At 38.7% G+C, this 12,675-nt stretch overlaps 1 protein-coding gene across 7 annotated transcripts in view; it reads left to right on the top strand.

Moving 5' to 3' along the window:
• JADE3 (jade family PHD finger 3) overlaps positions 1-12,675 on the top strand; it is a 142,067-nt gene that overhangs the window by 99,676 nt on the left and 29,716 nt on the right. For all 7 annotated transcript variants that reach the window (XM_027607341.2, XM_027607344.2, XM_027607340.2 and 4 more), the window contains 2 exons: positions 5,706-5,896; positions 8,924-9,135. In XM_027607341.2, the coding sequence (XP_027463142.1) occupies positions 5,706-5,896; positions 8,924-9,135 (403 nt within the window). The remainder of the gene's footprint in view (positions 1-5,705; positions 5,897-8,923; positions 9,136-12,675) is intronic.

Genomic DNA, 12,675 nt, shown 5'->3' with positions numbered 1-12,675 from the left:
TGATGTATTTACTATGTGTATGTGTATGTTTCTAACACTCTCGGTGAAGTACTGACTTACTGTAAAAACAAATGAATCAGAATACAAAACATTTACTGCACACACACATATCTGTGTACATATAAATAAGTGGGAATGTCCTATAACTTACTTTTTTCACTTAACAATGTATCATCAATCACTAATGATACTGAAAGAGGGGATAATTAGATATTCAGACAGGCCCCTATTTCTCCTTGGAACGTAAACATTGAACTGACTGGACTATGGAGAGCAGCACTTTGTTCACTAAACTCCAGACTCAAATATATAACCACCAATTCAGCATCTCTATTTGGATGTCCAGTAGATATCTTAGACTTCACATATCCCAAACTGAACTATTGATCTTCTGAAACTAGTCCCGCCTGTAGTCCCATGTTTAACTGATGGCAGATACATTCTTCCTGCTGTAACTGTCTTTTCAGTTTTTAAGGCCAAATTTCTTAGAGTCATCTTTGATTCTTCATTGTCCCATACCCCATATTCAGTCATTTTTTTAATTTAAATTCAATTAGCCAACATATAGTACATCATTAGTCTTAAAGGAGATCTTCTTGGCCCTACTTCCAAAAGGTATTCAGATTCCACATAGTAAGTCAAAGGAAGCATGGCCCCGATGATAAATGGGAACCCAAGCCTGCCTCCCACTCCACTGCTCTACTTCATCCTCATGCCTCCCTCACCTCCCCACTCTCCTTGGCCCACCCTCCCCACAGCTCCTTTCCTGTTCCGTTCCATGCGGCAGCAGCCTTCCATTCTTGCTTTCAGTTTGTATAGAGCACTTTCATACACACATCTTACTTAAAGTTTAAAACAGCCCTTCAGTGGTTTTCCCATTTACTACCGCCCCCAACTTAGCAGCTTCAGGCAGCCATGTTATCATACTCATGCATTCTGTGGGACAGAGTGGGGATGGCTTGTCTCTGCTCTATGATATCTAGGGCCTCATCCAGCAAGACTTGAAATTTGGGGGTGACTCAGTGGCTGGGGCTAGAATCATCTGAAGGCTTATGCACTAATGTGTCTGTCACCTGGGCTCTGGGCTGGGCTGATGTAAACTGTACGTGGTTTCACCATGTGTTTTGATTTCCTCACAGCATAAAAGTCTCAGCATAGGTAGACTTTTAGCAGGCCTCGGGCACATGCACGTGCTCCAGCCAACAAGGTGAAAGTTGTGTTCCATTTTATGACCCAGCCTCGCACTTCTCATAGCATCACTTCTGCCGTATTCTCTTGATGGAAACAGTCACGAGCCTCTCCTGATTCAAGAGGAGAAATAGACTTCACCACCTGATGAGAGAGTAGCAGAGTCACATTGTAGAAGAATATGTGAGATTTTGAAAATAGCAATCATCACCGAGGTTATAATTGTCCTTTGTTTCATAAATGAGGCACGGAGTTTTGTAAAGAAGCAGTCAGCCCAGGTGGCAAGATTAACAAGGGGAAACTTGAGAAACTACTAGAAATACTATTACAAGGGCTTCCTATTTAGGTCGCTTTTAAGATATTTATTTCAAGCCTTTAAAAAATCCATAATGATACGATATTTGTGCAATTTCTGTGCTGTTCACAAAGGAATCCTAATCCAATCATTAGGAAATGAAGCATGGGCTCTACCTGCCAGATGCTGAGATCAACCAAAGACACCCTGTAGACTCAGTTGTGCATCAGATACAGGAGGAGGCCATAGGTCAGGTTAGAGTGGTTCCAGCTTCCTTTTGTTGCCTCCTGGGTGTCACAGCAGTGTTCACAGGGGCCACAAGTAGCTGGCCTCCCCTGAGGAGCAGGTGGATAGGCCTTTTTTTCTAGGGAGCTAAGCAGGCACGGCTGTGGGTTCTTTTACCAAAGGTAGGTCACTCAGAAAGTTACGGCAACATTCATTTACATTCAAGCATCCAAATTAAAAACTGCACTTACTTAACTTCATCCTATCAAAATTGCTCATACCTCTGGGCTTGTGAGCTTTTGCTGATTTGATCACTTGGTCTGGTGACCATTCAAAGAATGTCTGTATACCTAGGCTATATTAGCCAGACAAGAAAATGACCCAGGGATAATCCTGGAGTTTCCTCCAGTTGTATTAGTGTTATAGGTGCTTGAAGATGTTAAAGCTGCATTTAAAAAAATCCCAAAGTAATATTTTTCACTAATTCTCATAGACCTTCCCCTCTATCACTATAAATATAAAACTTTCTCCTTGTGAGATTTGAATTAACTTCACCTTTTACCCATGCATTTCCTTGCCTTTAGTATTAACTGTTTCAGTCTATAATACTTTTACTGTCATAGATTCAGTCCTTAGATTCAATTCAAGATATAAATGAAAAGATGAGTGACATACATCATTGTCATCATTATCATTATAAACTTTGTGTTGAAGTATAATATACACACAGAAAAGTAACCAGGGCATAACTGTATAACTCAGTGAATTTTCAAGAATTAAATACACTCGTTTAACTGCCACCCAGATCGAGAAATAGAACATTACCAACATCTCAGAAGCCCTCCTGCTCATACCCAGTAATTGACTTCCCTCTCCATAGGTGACAGTTTTGCCAGTTTTTGACTTCATACTGAGATTAGATTGTTTTGTTCATCATTATGGTTGTGAGGTTTATCCATGCTGTTGCATATAGTAGTTCATTAAGTTTCACTTCTGTGTTATATTCTGCTGTGTAAATATACCACATTTTATTTATTTTATTTTATTTTATTATGTTATGTTAGTCACCATACAATACATCATTAGTTTTTTATGTAGTGATCCACATACCACATTTTATTTATCCATTCTGATCTTGATAGGTATTTGGATTGTTTCCCGTTTTCAACTAATATAGACATTTTTATTTTTTTAAAGATTTTGTTTATTTATTTGTCAGAGAGAGAGAGAAAGAGAGTGAGAGACAGAGCACAACCAAGGGGAGCGGCAGGCAGAGGGAGAAATAGGCTCCCTGCTGAGCAGGGACCCCGATGCAGGACTCCATCCCAGGACCCTGGGATCATGACCTCTGAGCCAAAGAGAGACGCTTAACTGACTTGACTGAGCCACCCAGGTGTCCCGACATTTTTAATTTTTTTAGTATACATATGTATACTTTTTTGTTAAGTATATTCCCCGGATTGGGTTTATAGGGTATGTGTATATTCAGCTATGATATCTGCTGCCAAGTAGTTTGCCAAAGTGGTTGTACCAATTCACACTCCCACCAGCAGTGTAGGAGAGATCTATTTGCTCCACTTCCTTATAAACACTTAAGATAATGTCAGTTTTTGGTCAGTCTTTCCAAGTTTAGCCATTCTGGTAGGTAATAGTAATTATGATTTCGATTTGCATTTCTTTGGTAACTAATGAGGCTGAAAACCTTTAAAAAGTTTTCTTGCCATCTGGATAGCCTTATTTGGGAAGTGTCTATTCAAGTTTCTTGCCCACTATTTAATTGGATTGTCTGTCTTTTTCTAATAGATTTGTAAGAGTTTATTATATATTGGTGATGAACAGAAGTTTTTAAAATCTCTTCCTTTATGGCTGATGGCTTTTATGTCTTATTTAAAATATATTTGCCTTCAGGGCGCCTGGGTGACTCAGATGGTTAAGCATCTGCCTTCGTCTAAGGTCATGATCCCTGGGTCCTGGGATCAAGCCCCATGTCAGGCTCCTTGCTCAATGGGGAGCCTGCTTCTCCCTCTCCCTCTCCCTCTGCCTCTCTCCCTGCTCATGATCTCTCTCTCTCTCTGTATCTCTGTGTCTCAAATGAATAAATCAAATCTTTAAAAATATATATATACATATTTGCCTTCAGGGCACCTGGCTGGCTCAGTCAGAGGACCATGGGACTCTTGATCTCGGGGTCCTGAATTTGAGCCCCACATTGGGTGTAGAGATTACTTAAAATAAATAAACTTTAAAATATATATTTTATATATATATATATATTTGCCTATCCTGAGGTTTCTTCCAGAAGCTTAATAAACTTATTAGTTTAATTCAAGAACATTTATAGTCTACCTTGTTCCACAGAGGATTTGAGACAATTGATATGAATAGTTAGCAAAATATTCTTCCTTTTAGAACAAGATGAATCTTGAAAAAAATTATATATTCTATAATTACCTCATAGGCCATGCACCAAATAAGCATAGCATATTTAATCTCATTGTTTCTAGAGAATTCATATGCATGTCTTGTTCTTTTCAGTTGGGTTCATTTCAGTTGGAAGCAGGCCTCTGTCAGCAGTTCCCAAATTTTTAGCTTCAATTAATATTTTAGGGTTCTGGTTTTTTCCTCAAATATTTGTTGCCTTTGGCTTTAAAAACTCCATATGATAGAAAAATTAAAATGTGCAAATGCATTTAGTTATTAACTTTGTTCAGCATATATTATGTGAAATCATAACCTTTTGGAAGAATGCTTAGGAAGAAATATTCACTGTATATTTACAAGGTAGACTATGCCTATAAATACTTATATGTATTTATATGAATATGTTTATGTTTATGAATCCTTCTACATATATAGTGACTCAAGTAAAGAAACTAGCTCCAGAAGCCTTCCAGAGAAACAATTTTCATTATTTTATGATATATATATATCTGTTTCTTTCTCTTTTTTTAGAGGGCCCACTCTGTTCTTTTAAATTTGCCAGGGAATAAGAATCCATATTTCCTGTTGTTTGTATTTTCTGTATCTAAAGTATCTAAAACATTGACTATAGAATAAGTTATCGGTATGAGAAACTTCTATTTCTTCCCTTGCTTGGTTTCCTTGCCTTGGGCTCCTAAGTGTTAGGAGGAGGGAGGGGAAATATGGGTTTGCTCAGACCTGCTGGAGAAGTTAATGGAAGAACAGGAATCTTTCATCCCATCGTGTTACCCTGGCTCGAACTGGTCACTATCATGTATGGCTGGGAAATGCCTGGAGTTTTTATAAGTCCATGGCCTCTTGGCTTTACCTCATCTACATAAATAGTGAAAAGAATAAGAAATATAACAATAACATTATTGAACATTTGTTTTTTACTATACACTATGCTAAGCACTTTATATATTTTATTTTGTGTAATTGTTGTAATAACCCTACAAATTTGATACTATTTTATCATAGTATATGACTGTTGTCCTTACTTTTTAGCTAGGAAAACTGAACCTTGTAGAAATGAAGTAGTTCCCTAAGATCACTATGTGAGTAAGTGGCAGAAAAAAACAGGCTTGTGTGAGTCTATAGCCTGTACTCTTTACCACCATCCGTGGCAGAAAATCATGGGTTTAGCTGAAATATATCTTTGGTATGGCATCTGGCTGTGCCTTTGTGCTGGTATCATCTCTTCCTCGGTTTCCCCTTCTAACCAAATGTGGTGGCTATTGCACCAAGAACACACAATGCAACATTTTATTAGAATGAATGGTAATAGGGACCCAGGAGCGATGAGGGTAAATGAAACATTACATTAGCAGTCGGACTGTTCACAGCAGATGACAAAACTGAATTTGTAGAACCATTTACTTTCTAGAAAGGGATCTGCCATACCTCTCAGTTGGCAGAGCGAGGACCTCCCCCCACGGTGAAAAAGGAGAGCATTCAACTCCACTGTGTCCCACCCAGTCAGTGCCCAGAATCTGTCATTTGTTGACTTAGGAGTATCTTTCTTTCACTTTTCTAGGATTGTAGCCGAGAAGGTAAAGGAGGTTCTGTATATGCGGCCCCGGAAGTACATCCACTGCTCCAGCTCGGAAACCACAGAACCTGGCTACATCAACATCATGGAGTTGGCAGCATCTGTGTGTCGCTATGACCTAGACGACATGGACATCTTCTGGCTCCAGGAACTCAATGAAGATCTCGCAGAAATGGGTGAGTTGTTTTCCCACAAGTAAGTTGTTCCTTGTATTGCCTCGTGATTTTTTTTTAAGTTGTCAGGACCATTTAACTTGCTTTCATCTTGTGGCTTCTTTTCTTTTCTGGCCTTTTCGTTTATTTTTCTCCTTGATCTTACCTTAATGAAGCATTTCTTGAAATGCGTAAATATATTGAAATAGAGCAATAACATTTAAATCTGACCTTTTCTTTCCTTGTTCATGGTGAATAGCACAGATCAGGGATGGCATGTAGGTTTCATAAGATTGTTTTCCAGTTCCGATTGTGAAAGTGGTCATGGCTGATTGGACTTCTGGTTAAGAAGGATTCTGAACCTGGTTCCTGGCTCAGCCCTGAAAAGCACTCTGGTCAGTGGGCAGGGCCAGGGGCAGCAGCACCTCTGCCATCTCTGCCGGCTGGAGGGAAGCTCTAACTTCAGCAGGAGGCAGCACCACTGCACCTGACAGGTCGGTGTGACCAGCAATGCCTTCATGCGACACTAGTAATTTTCCTGCCGCAAGAATGGCAGGCTTAGGGCAAAACATCCCCAATGCAGTTCTTAGCTACCTTACTACCTTTAGTGAGTTCTGAAGCTGTCATGCAATTCTTAAAAACTTAAATTAAGCAAAGGCAAGCAAACAAAAAAATCTTGGAAGTAAACATAATAATAGTTTTAAAGTAAATGTATGTCCTACAGCACCATACCGGCAATGCTGGGAGATGCTAGGCTCAAAGGAAACTCACTTTATTCTTACACACAGCTCTTTGACCAGTCTTCAGTCTGAGCAGTGTTTAGGTCCAAATAGTCCTATGGAACTGTGGCTGGTTTTTAAGTCTCCATATGAGATACAGAGAAGCATACAATTGATTTCATTTTTGTTTGAATCACATTTGTACATCGTTAGTACAAGGATCAATGGTTTTACTTTTCTTCCTTCCCTCCCCTTTTTCCCCTCTCTTCCTTTTGAGGTTGGTATCTGAATGCCTATGAATAAAAACATAAAACTGTATTAAATCCAGTTTGGTGTGATGGTGGTAATTATTCTGTCAGTAACCAGTACTTATTTTTTAAAACTTTTTAAGCCTTCTCTTACTCTGCCTTCTAAGAGGAGAGAAGGGATGTCAACTTAGGGTGCAAACCACAAAAGGAAGAGAATAAAAGACTGACAGAAGGGGAAATCAGAGTATAAGAGCATCATCAAGTGGATTGATGGCTCAGTGTGCAGTTGCATTTATGAACCATATGACATCCGTATACATTATGATCATTACAGGGCTCACTTCAATATGACACCACCTTATGACAAGGTCCCTTTGGTATTTTGCAGTTAATCCCCTTTGGATGATTTTTTGTAATCTACTTTTTATTGTGGAGTAGTCATAGATTTACAGAAAAGTGTACATTGAATACAGTTGCCATATGCCCCTCCCAGTTTCAGTTTCCCCTAATGTTAATAACATCTCACTTGACCATGGTACATTTGTCAAAGCTAAGGAACCAGCACAGGTACATTACTATTAACTAACTTCTAGACTTTATTGGGATTTCAGCAGTTTTTCCACTAATGACCTTTTTCTGTTCCAGGATCCCATCCAGGACACCACATTGCATTTAGGCTTGAAGAGTTTTTAAAAGAGGATTGCTTTATCTCAAGTTTTACTCTTTAGAGTAAATGATATTGTAGTAAGGCTTCTACGAGCTTAAAATAAACTTTTAAAAACATTAAGCATATTTTTTGGTTCAGATTAAGGAATTTAAAAAATTGAGTGCTTACTACATACTGGTCACTATACTAAGCAGTGTACAAACATTACCTCATCTCAGCCTCACAAGAAATCACTGAGTTTGTATTATGATCCTTATTTTATAGATAACGAAACTAATCCCTAAAGAGGATAAATAACTTGTCAAGGTTTACATAACCAATATGGGGTCAAGTTGGAATTTGAATCTAAGTGCCCTTACAACCAGACACTGTCCTCTTCCACTCCAGGAAAAAAAAAATGTGTAATTTGTCTTGGCTGGTAAAATGAAACATACTACCTGGGTAGTTTTTGCTTTCATAAGTATCTACAACACTAAAAAAGTAGTTTATATGGAATTCCAGAGTTTCTTCATGTATCTTATATAACAAATGAAGTGGAATATTTGGGTGAATTTGTTTTGGATCATTTTCAGAATTATTCCTGAGTTTACAAGCTGTTATATGTATATATACATGCTCTCACAAAATCATTAGTCCCCTAAAAAGAAATATGTTTAGTTGTTGCCTGTATCCACATATAAATCTTTTAGTTGGGTTTATTAAGTTTGGAAGACTAAGAAAAATTAAAAGTATAGAAGGAAAGGGAATCAAGAGGCAAAAAAAAAGGTAATTTCAGAATTTGCAGTTAGACTTTTGTGGATGCTAATAGATTTCTTTTATATACAGTTGCCATTGGAAAATATTATTGGATATTTTTGGAAGCCAGTTTAAAAAACAAATTATTTCATATGTATACTGACATACACAGTACCTAGAATTTTCTTTTATGACTTAATACCTTTTTGTATGAAAATTTCCTCATATACTCGTTAGATGTGCTCATTGGGACTAACATGCTAAGAATGAATTATTATTTATGTTCAAATAGTTGTGATCCTAATTATCTTATTCTGTAAATTAAAGTGTTCAAAATTATAAAGCTCAGTGAAAGTTCGCCCTCAGTGGGAATAAGAGAAAACAGAGATTTAGGAGGAGACTGGTTAGGATGTAGACAGAAAATTGAAAGGGTCAGTAATACATCTTACAAGGAATGTGGTAAAATTTATTTATCCTTTCATGTGTCACACACTAATATGTGATGATATGTAAATATTAGAATAGCTCTAGTAAAAGATTCTTTGAAATCCGGTTGTTTTAGATCAGGGAAGAGATGGTTTTATCTTTTAGAATCCCTCCATCCCTGCACCGGACTCACAGTAGGTGATTTGGGAATGACAGCTGACTGATGGGTTGATTGATTGTTTGTATTTCTGTGCAGGTTATGGGCCAGTTGATGAGAATCTTATGGAAAAGACAGTAGAAGTCCTGGAACGCCATTGCCATGAAAATATGAACCATGCTATTGAGACAGAGGAAGGGCTAGGCATAGAGTATGATGAAGATGTGATCTGTGATGTGTGCCGGTCTCCAGACAGTGAAGAAGGGAATGATATGGTGTTCTGTGATAAGTGTAACGTCTGTGTGCATCAGGTTAGTGAGAGTGGAGACCACCACCTCCCCACGGTCAGCCTTTCTGAAGCTCAGTGATGGTCTCCAGCACCCATATCTGGGTAGCAATTTGCATTTAATAAGGATGAAAATAAAGATTTGGCCTGGCTGTTCTTCAGTAATTCCTTTAGAAACAATATTTATGATCCCCAAGGTGACTTAATTGCTAACTTTATCCCAGGAGCTAAACCCAGATTTTTATTGTATCCCTTCATACATATGCCATTGAATTTTCCTTGTTCAAGACTTTTATAGTCCCCTGGGGAGTCTCTCCTTCACCTTTGAATCCCTGTTACACCATCAAGTTACACTCATGGTTAGTAACCTTGATGGAGATTATAGTTCCTCCAGGTGGAAGTCCAGACTCTTTATCCTAGCACCCAGAGCCCTCCTGATATATAACTCCCAGGAAGCTGAGTCTGCTATGCTTTTAAAGATCATAGAATTTTAGGACTGTAAAAGACCATCCCACTCCTCAGTTTTACAAATAATACCAGGAAAGATGAAGTGACTTTACCCAAGCTCTTACAGCTAGTTATTTGTCGTCCTTTCTACCACAATGCGTTTTTAATTGATGATGATGATGATGATATCAACATTCTTTTCAGCTCTTTCCTTTTCTTGCCCTCGCAAGCCCTATGCTCCAGCAAAATAAGTTTACTTAAGGGGGCAGTGATGACTATTCCTGACACTGTCCTGTCTTCATGTTTTGGCCACACTCCAATTTAAAATGCTTTCTCCCATCTCCATCTATAAAAAAATCTATAGAACTTCCAAGATTTGATTTAAACCTTTTCTTGAATTCCCCTACCCTAAATAATTTTTCACTCTTCTGAACCTGTTGTGTGTTTCATTTCTCTCATTAATTTATCTAGCAGATAGGTATGGAACACCATGCTGCCATGTGCCAGGACTGTGCCACATGCTGAAGACACAGTCAGTGACGAAGAGGCAGACATGGTCTTGGCCCCCGGGGTCACCAGAGGCCGGTATAGGGGCTACAAGGGTACTGCCCCTTTAGCACAGTGTGCCAGGTGGTTTTGTGGATGGAAGTCCATGCTGCTGTGAGACTACATGGGAGGGTTGGGGGTCAGGGACAGCTTCGGAGAAGTGACATCCAAGCTGACTCTAACTGCCACAAAGAACAGCAGGCAGAGAGGAGAACCCATTCAGGCAGGGTAGTGAGAATGGGCTAAGTATACGGGAGGCAACTCTGGAGCTGTTCAGAGCTGTGGGAGGTGGTGGGGTGGAGGAGAGGAGGATGGAGAGCGAGGGTGGAGAGGGATACCGGAGCCACAGGTGACCAGCCTTCGCTGACAGACTAAGGAACTTTGGCTTTGTCCCGTCAACCCTGAAGGCTAGGAGTTGTATTTTAGAAAGGTCATTCTGGCTACAAAATGACTAAAATGATTAGACGCAGTGGAGCGCCTGGCTGGCTCAGTCAGTAGAGCATGTGACTCGATCTCGGGGTCATGAATTTGAGCTCCATGTTGGGCATAGAGATTACTTAAAATAAAAATTTTTTAATAAATAAAATGATTAGGTAACGCAGGAGATCGAGAGAAAACAGGGCTTACAACTTTAATTGCCTGGGCCACCTAACCTAACCCTCTGTATTAAAAGGTACTCAAAATTTTTCTGTGACCAAGTAGATCTTCTTCATTTTACTTGTTTCCTTTGAAAGAGTGAACTTCAAAAATTTATCTTCATTCTACCAGTTATTGGCATTTATGTCACACCTTTAGCGAGAGAGGAAATATCATTTAGGTATTAATGTAAATATTTGATAACATATAGGCCCACAGTCTTTCCTCTACAATTCCAGAAATTTCAAAAGCTCTGAAAACTGCTTAAGTTTGGCACCAAAACTGATTAGGGGCAATACTAGAACTCACCCATTATGGGGCTGTTTATAGTCTTTATCCCATTTTGTGTAAATGGTCATATAGTTTGCTAGAATAATATTAATATATTTGATAATAGGGTACTGCCCCTGGTCCCATTGGGGTTTAGGTAGTATACCATGTATTTACTTACTGTTTTCCTAAGGTCCGAACAATTCTGAATTTCCTTATGTTTCTCACCCTAGGGTTTTCAGATAAATGATTGTAGGCTTGAAGGGAAAATAGTACAAAGGTTATCTGTATATATTTTCAGTATCTGTCCTTCACAGTTGGGACCAAATATTAAGGAATTATTTTCAGATTCCTCGGCTAAAAAATGTAACTTAATAATTCTCCTCAAAAATTATTTTGTTTTGAAACATATCCATTAATGACTATAAATGATGCGCTTTCCTCACATAGAAAGGGATGACAGTAATACCTGACCAGGCCTTGCAGAATATAAGCTGGTATGTATTAAAGCTGGATGTTGGTGCCACATAAAGTTTCATATAAAAGAGATTTCTTCCAAAGTGAGTATAGTCGCTTGACTTCTAAAGAGATACTTAGGTTAGAGCTCCCTCTGTTGACTGAAAAGTGACTTAAAATGATTTGGAGGATTTGGTTTACTCCTTAACAGAATCAGGGACATGCTGACATCTATATTTATTAAACATAATTTTTCTTCCTTACTACCACCACATTATGTCAAATATTTGTTCCTCTGTGACTATAACACACTTGTGTCAGTATTTTAGAAGAGAGGTTTACATCAATAGACTTGACATTTTAACATTAAAAATGTGAAAATTGGGAGCATTCCAAGTCCCTTTGTATATTCCATTTTTGGTTCTTAGCCCAGGTATTGAACACTCAAACTGAGGCCTAAATTAATTTGTCTGAAGGTACATGCTCATAGTTTTTTATATCTGTCATATATATGTTTGGCACTGAGTTTATTAACCCCCTGAAAGTATATGTAGAACATATGTCTCAGAGTCCACAGCCTTCATCATGTGGTCTAGAGAAAATTGAGAACCGCTGCTATGCAATACAAGCTCACCATGAATAAGTCTACACAAGGGCTCAGTAAATGTTATTCTGCCTAGTGGAAGGGCCAGGAGATAAAGGGTATTCCTAGAACCACTGGTTTTTCTTCTGCTGGTCCAAAACAGGTTCTGTTTTAGGAGGAAGCTTGCTTTCGTTTCCTAGCAAACTTTCTGGACCTCAGAGAAAGAAAAGCTTTTGAAGGTCAGGAACCTTATAAAATGATGCCCTGCTGTTGTAAGAGCAGCCTGGTTGGAGTTCAGCTTCAGTTCTTGACCTAAATTAATCTGTTCTACCAAACTGCCTATTTGATCTCAGTATAGAAAACATTCCAGATAACTGATGATAAAAGACCTAGCCCAGTGACCTTAGAGTCTCACTGAGGAGATGAAACATAGCAGCTAAAGTAGAGAAGGATACATGTTGCCAACCACGTACCTGGTGAGGGAAGCTATATGTTGAGTAGTGGGCAGGGATCAAGAAGTGGAGCAGACACAGGGGCTCTGTGAACTGAGAAGTGAGGTGAGAAACATCAGGCTTTAGATCAGAAGCCAGCAGACTTTTTCTTTGAAAGGCCAGATAGTAAATATTT

The sequence above is a fragment of the Zalophus californianus genome, chromosome X (genome assembly GCF_009762305.2).
Source record: "Zalophus californianus isolate mZalCal1 chromosome X, mZalCal1.pri.v2, whole genome shotgun sequence".
Lineage (NCBI taxonomy): Eukaryota > Metazoa > Chordata > Mammalia > Carnivora > Otariidae > Zalophus > Zalophus californianus.
Note: the sequence above shows the minus strand (reverse complement) of the source record. Positions and strands in the feature narration are given on the sequence as shown.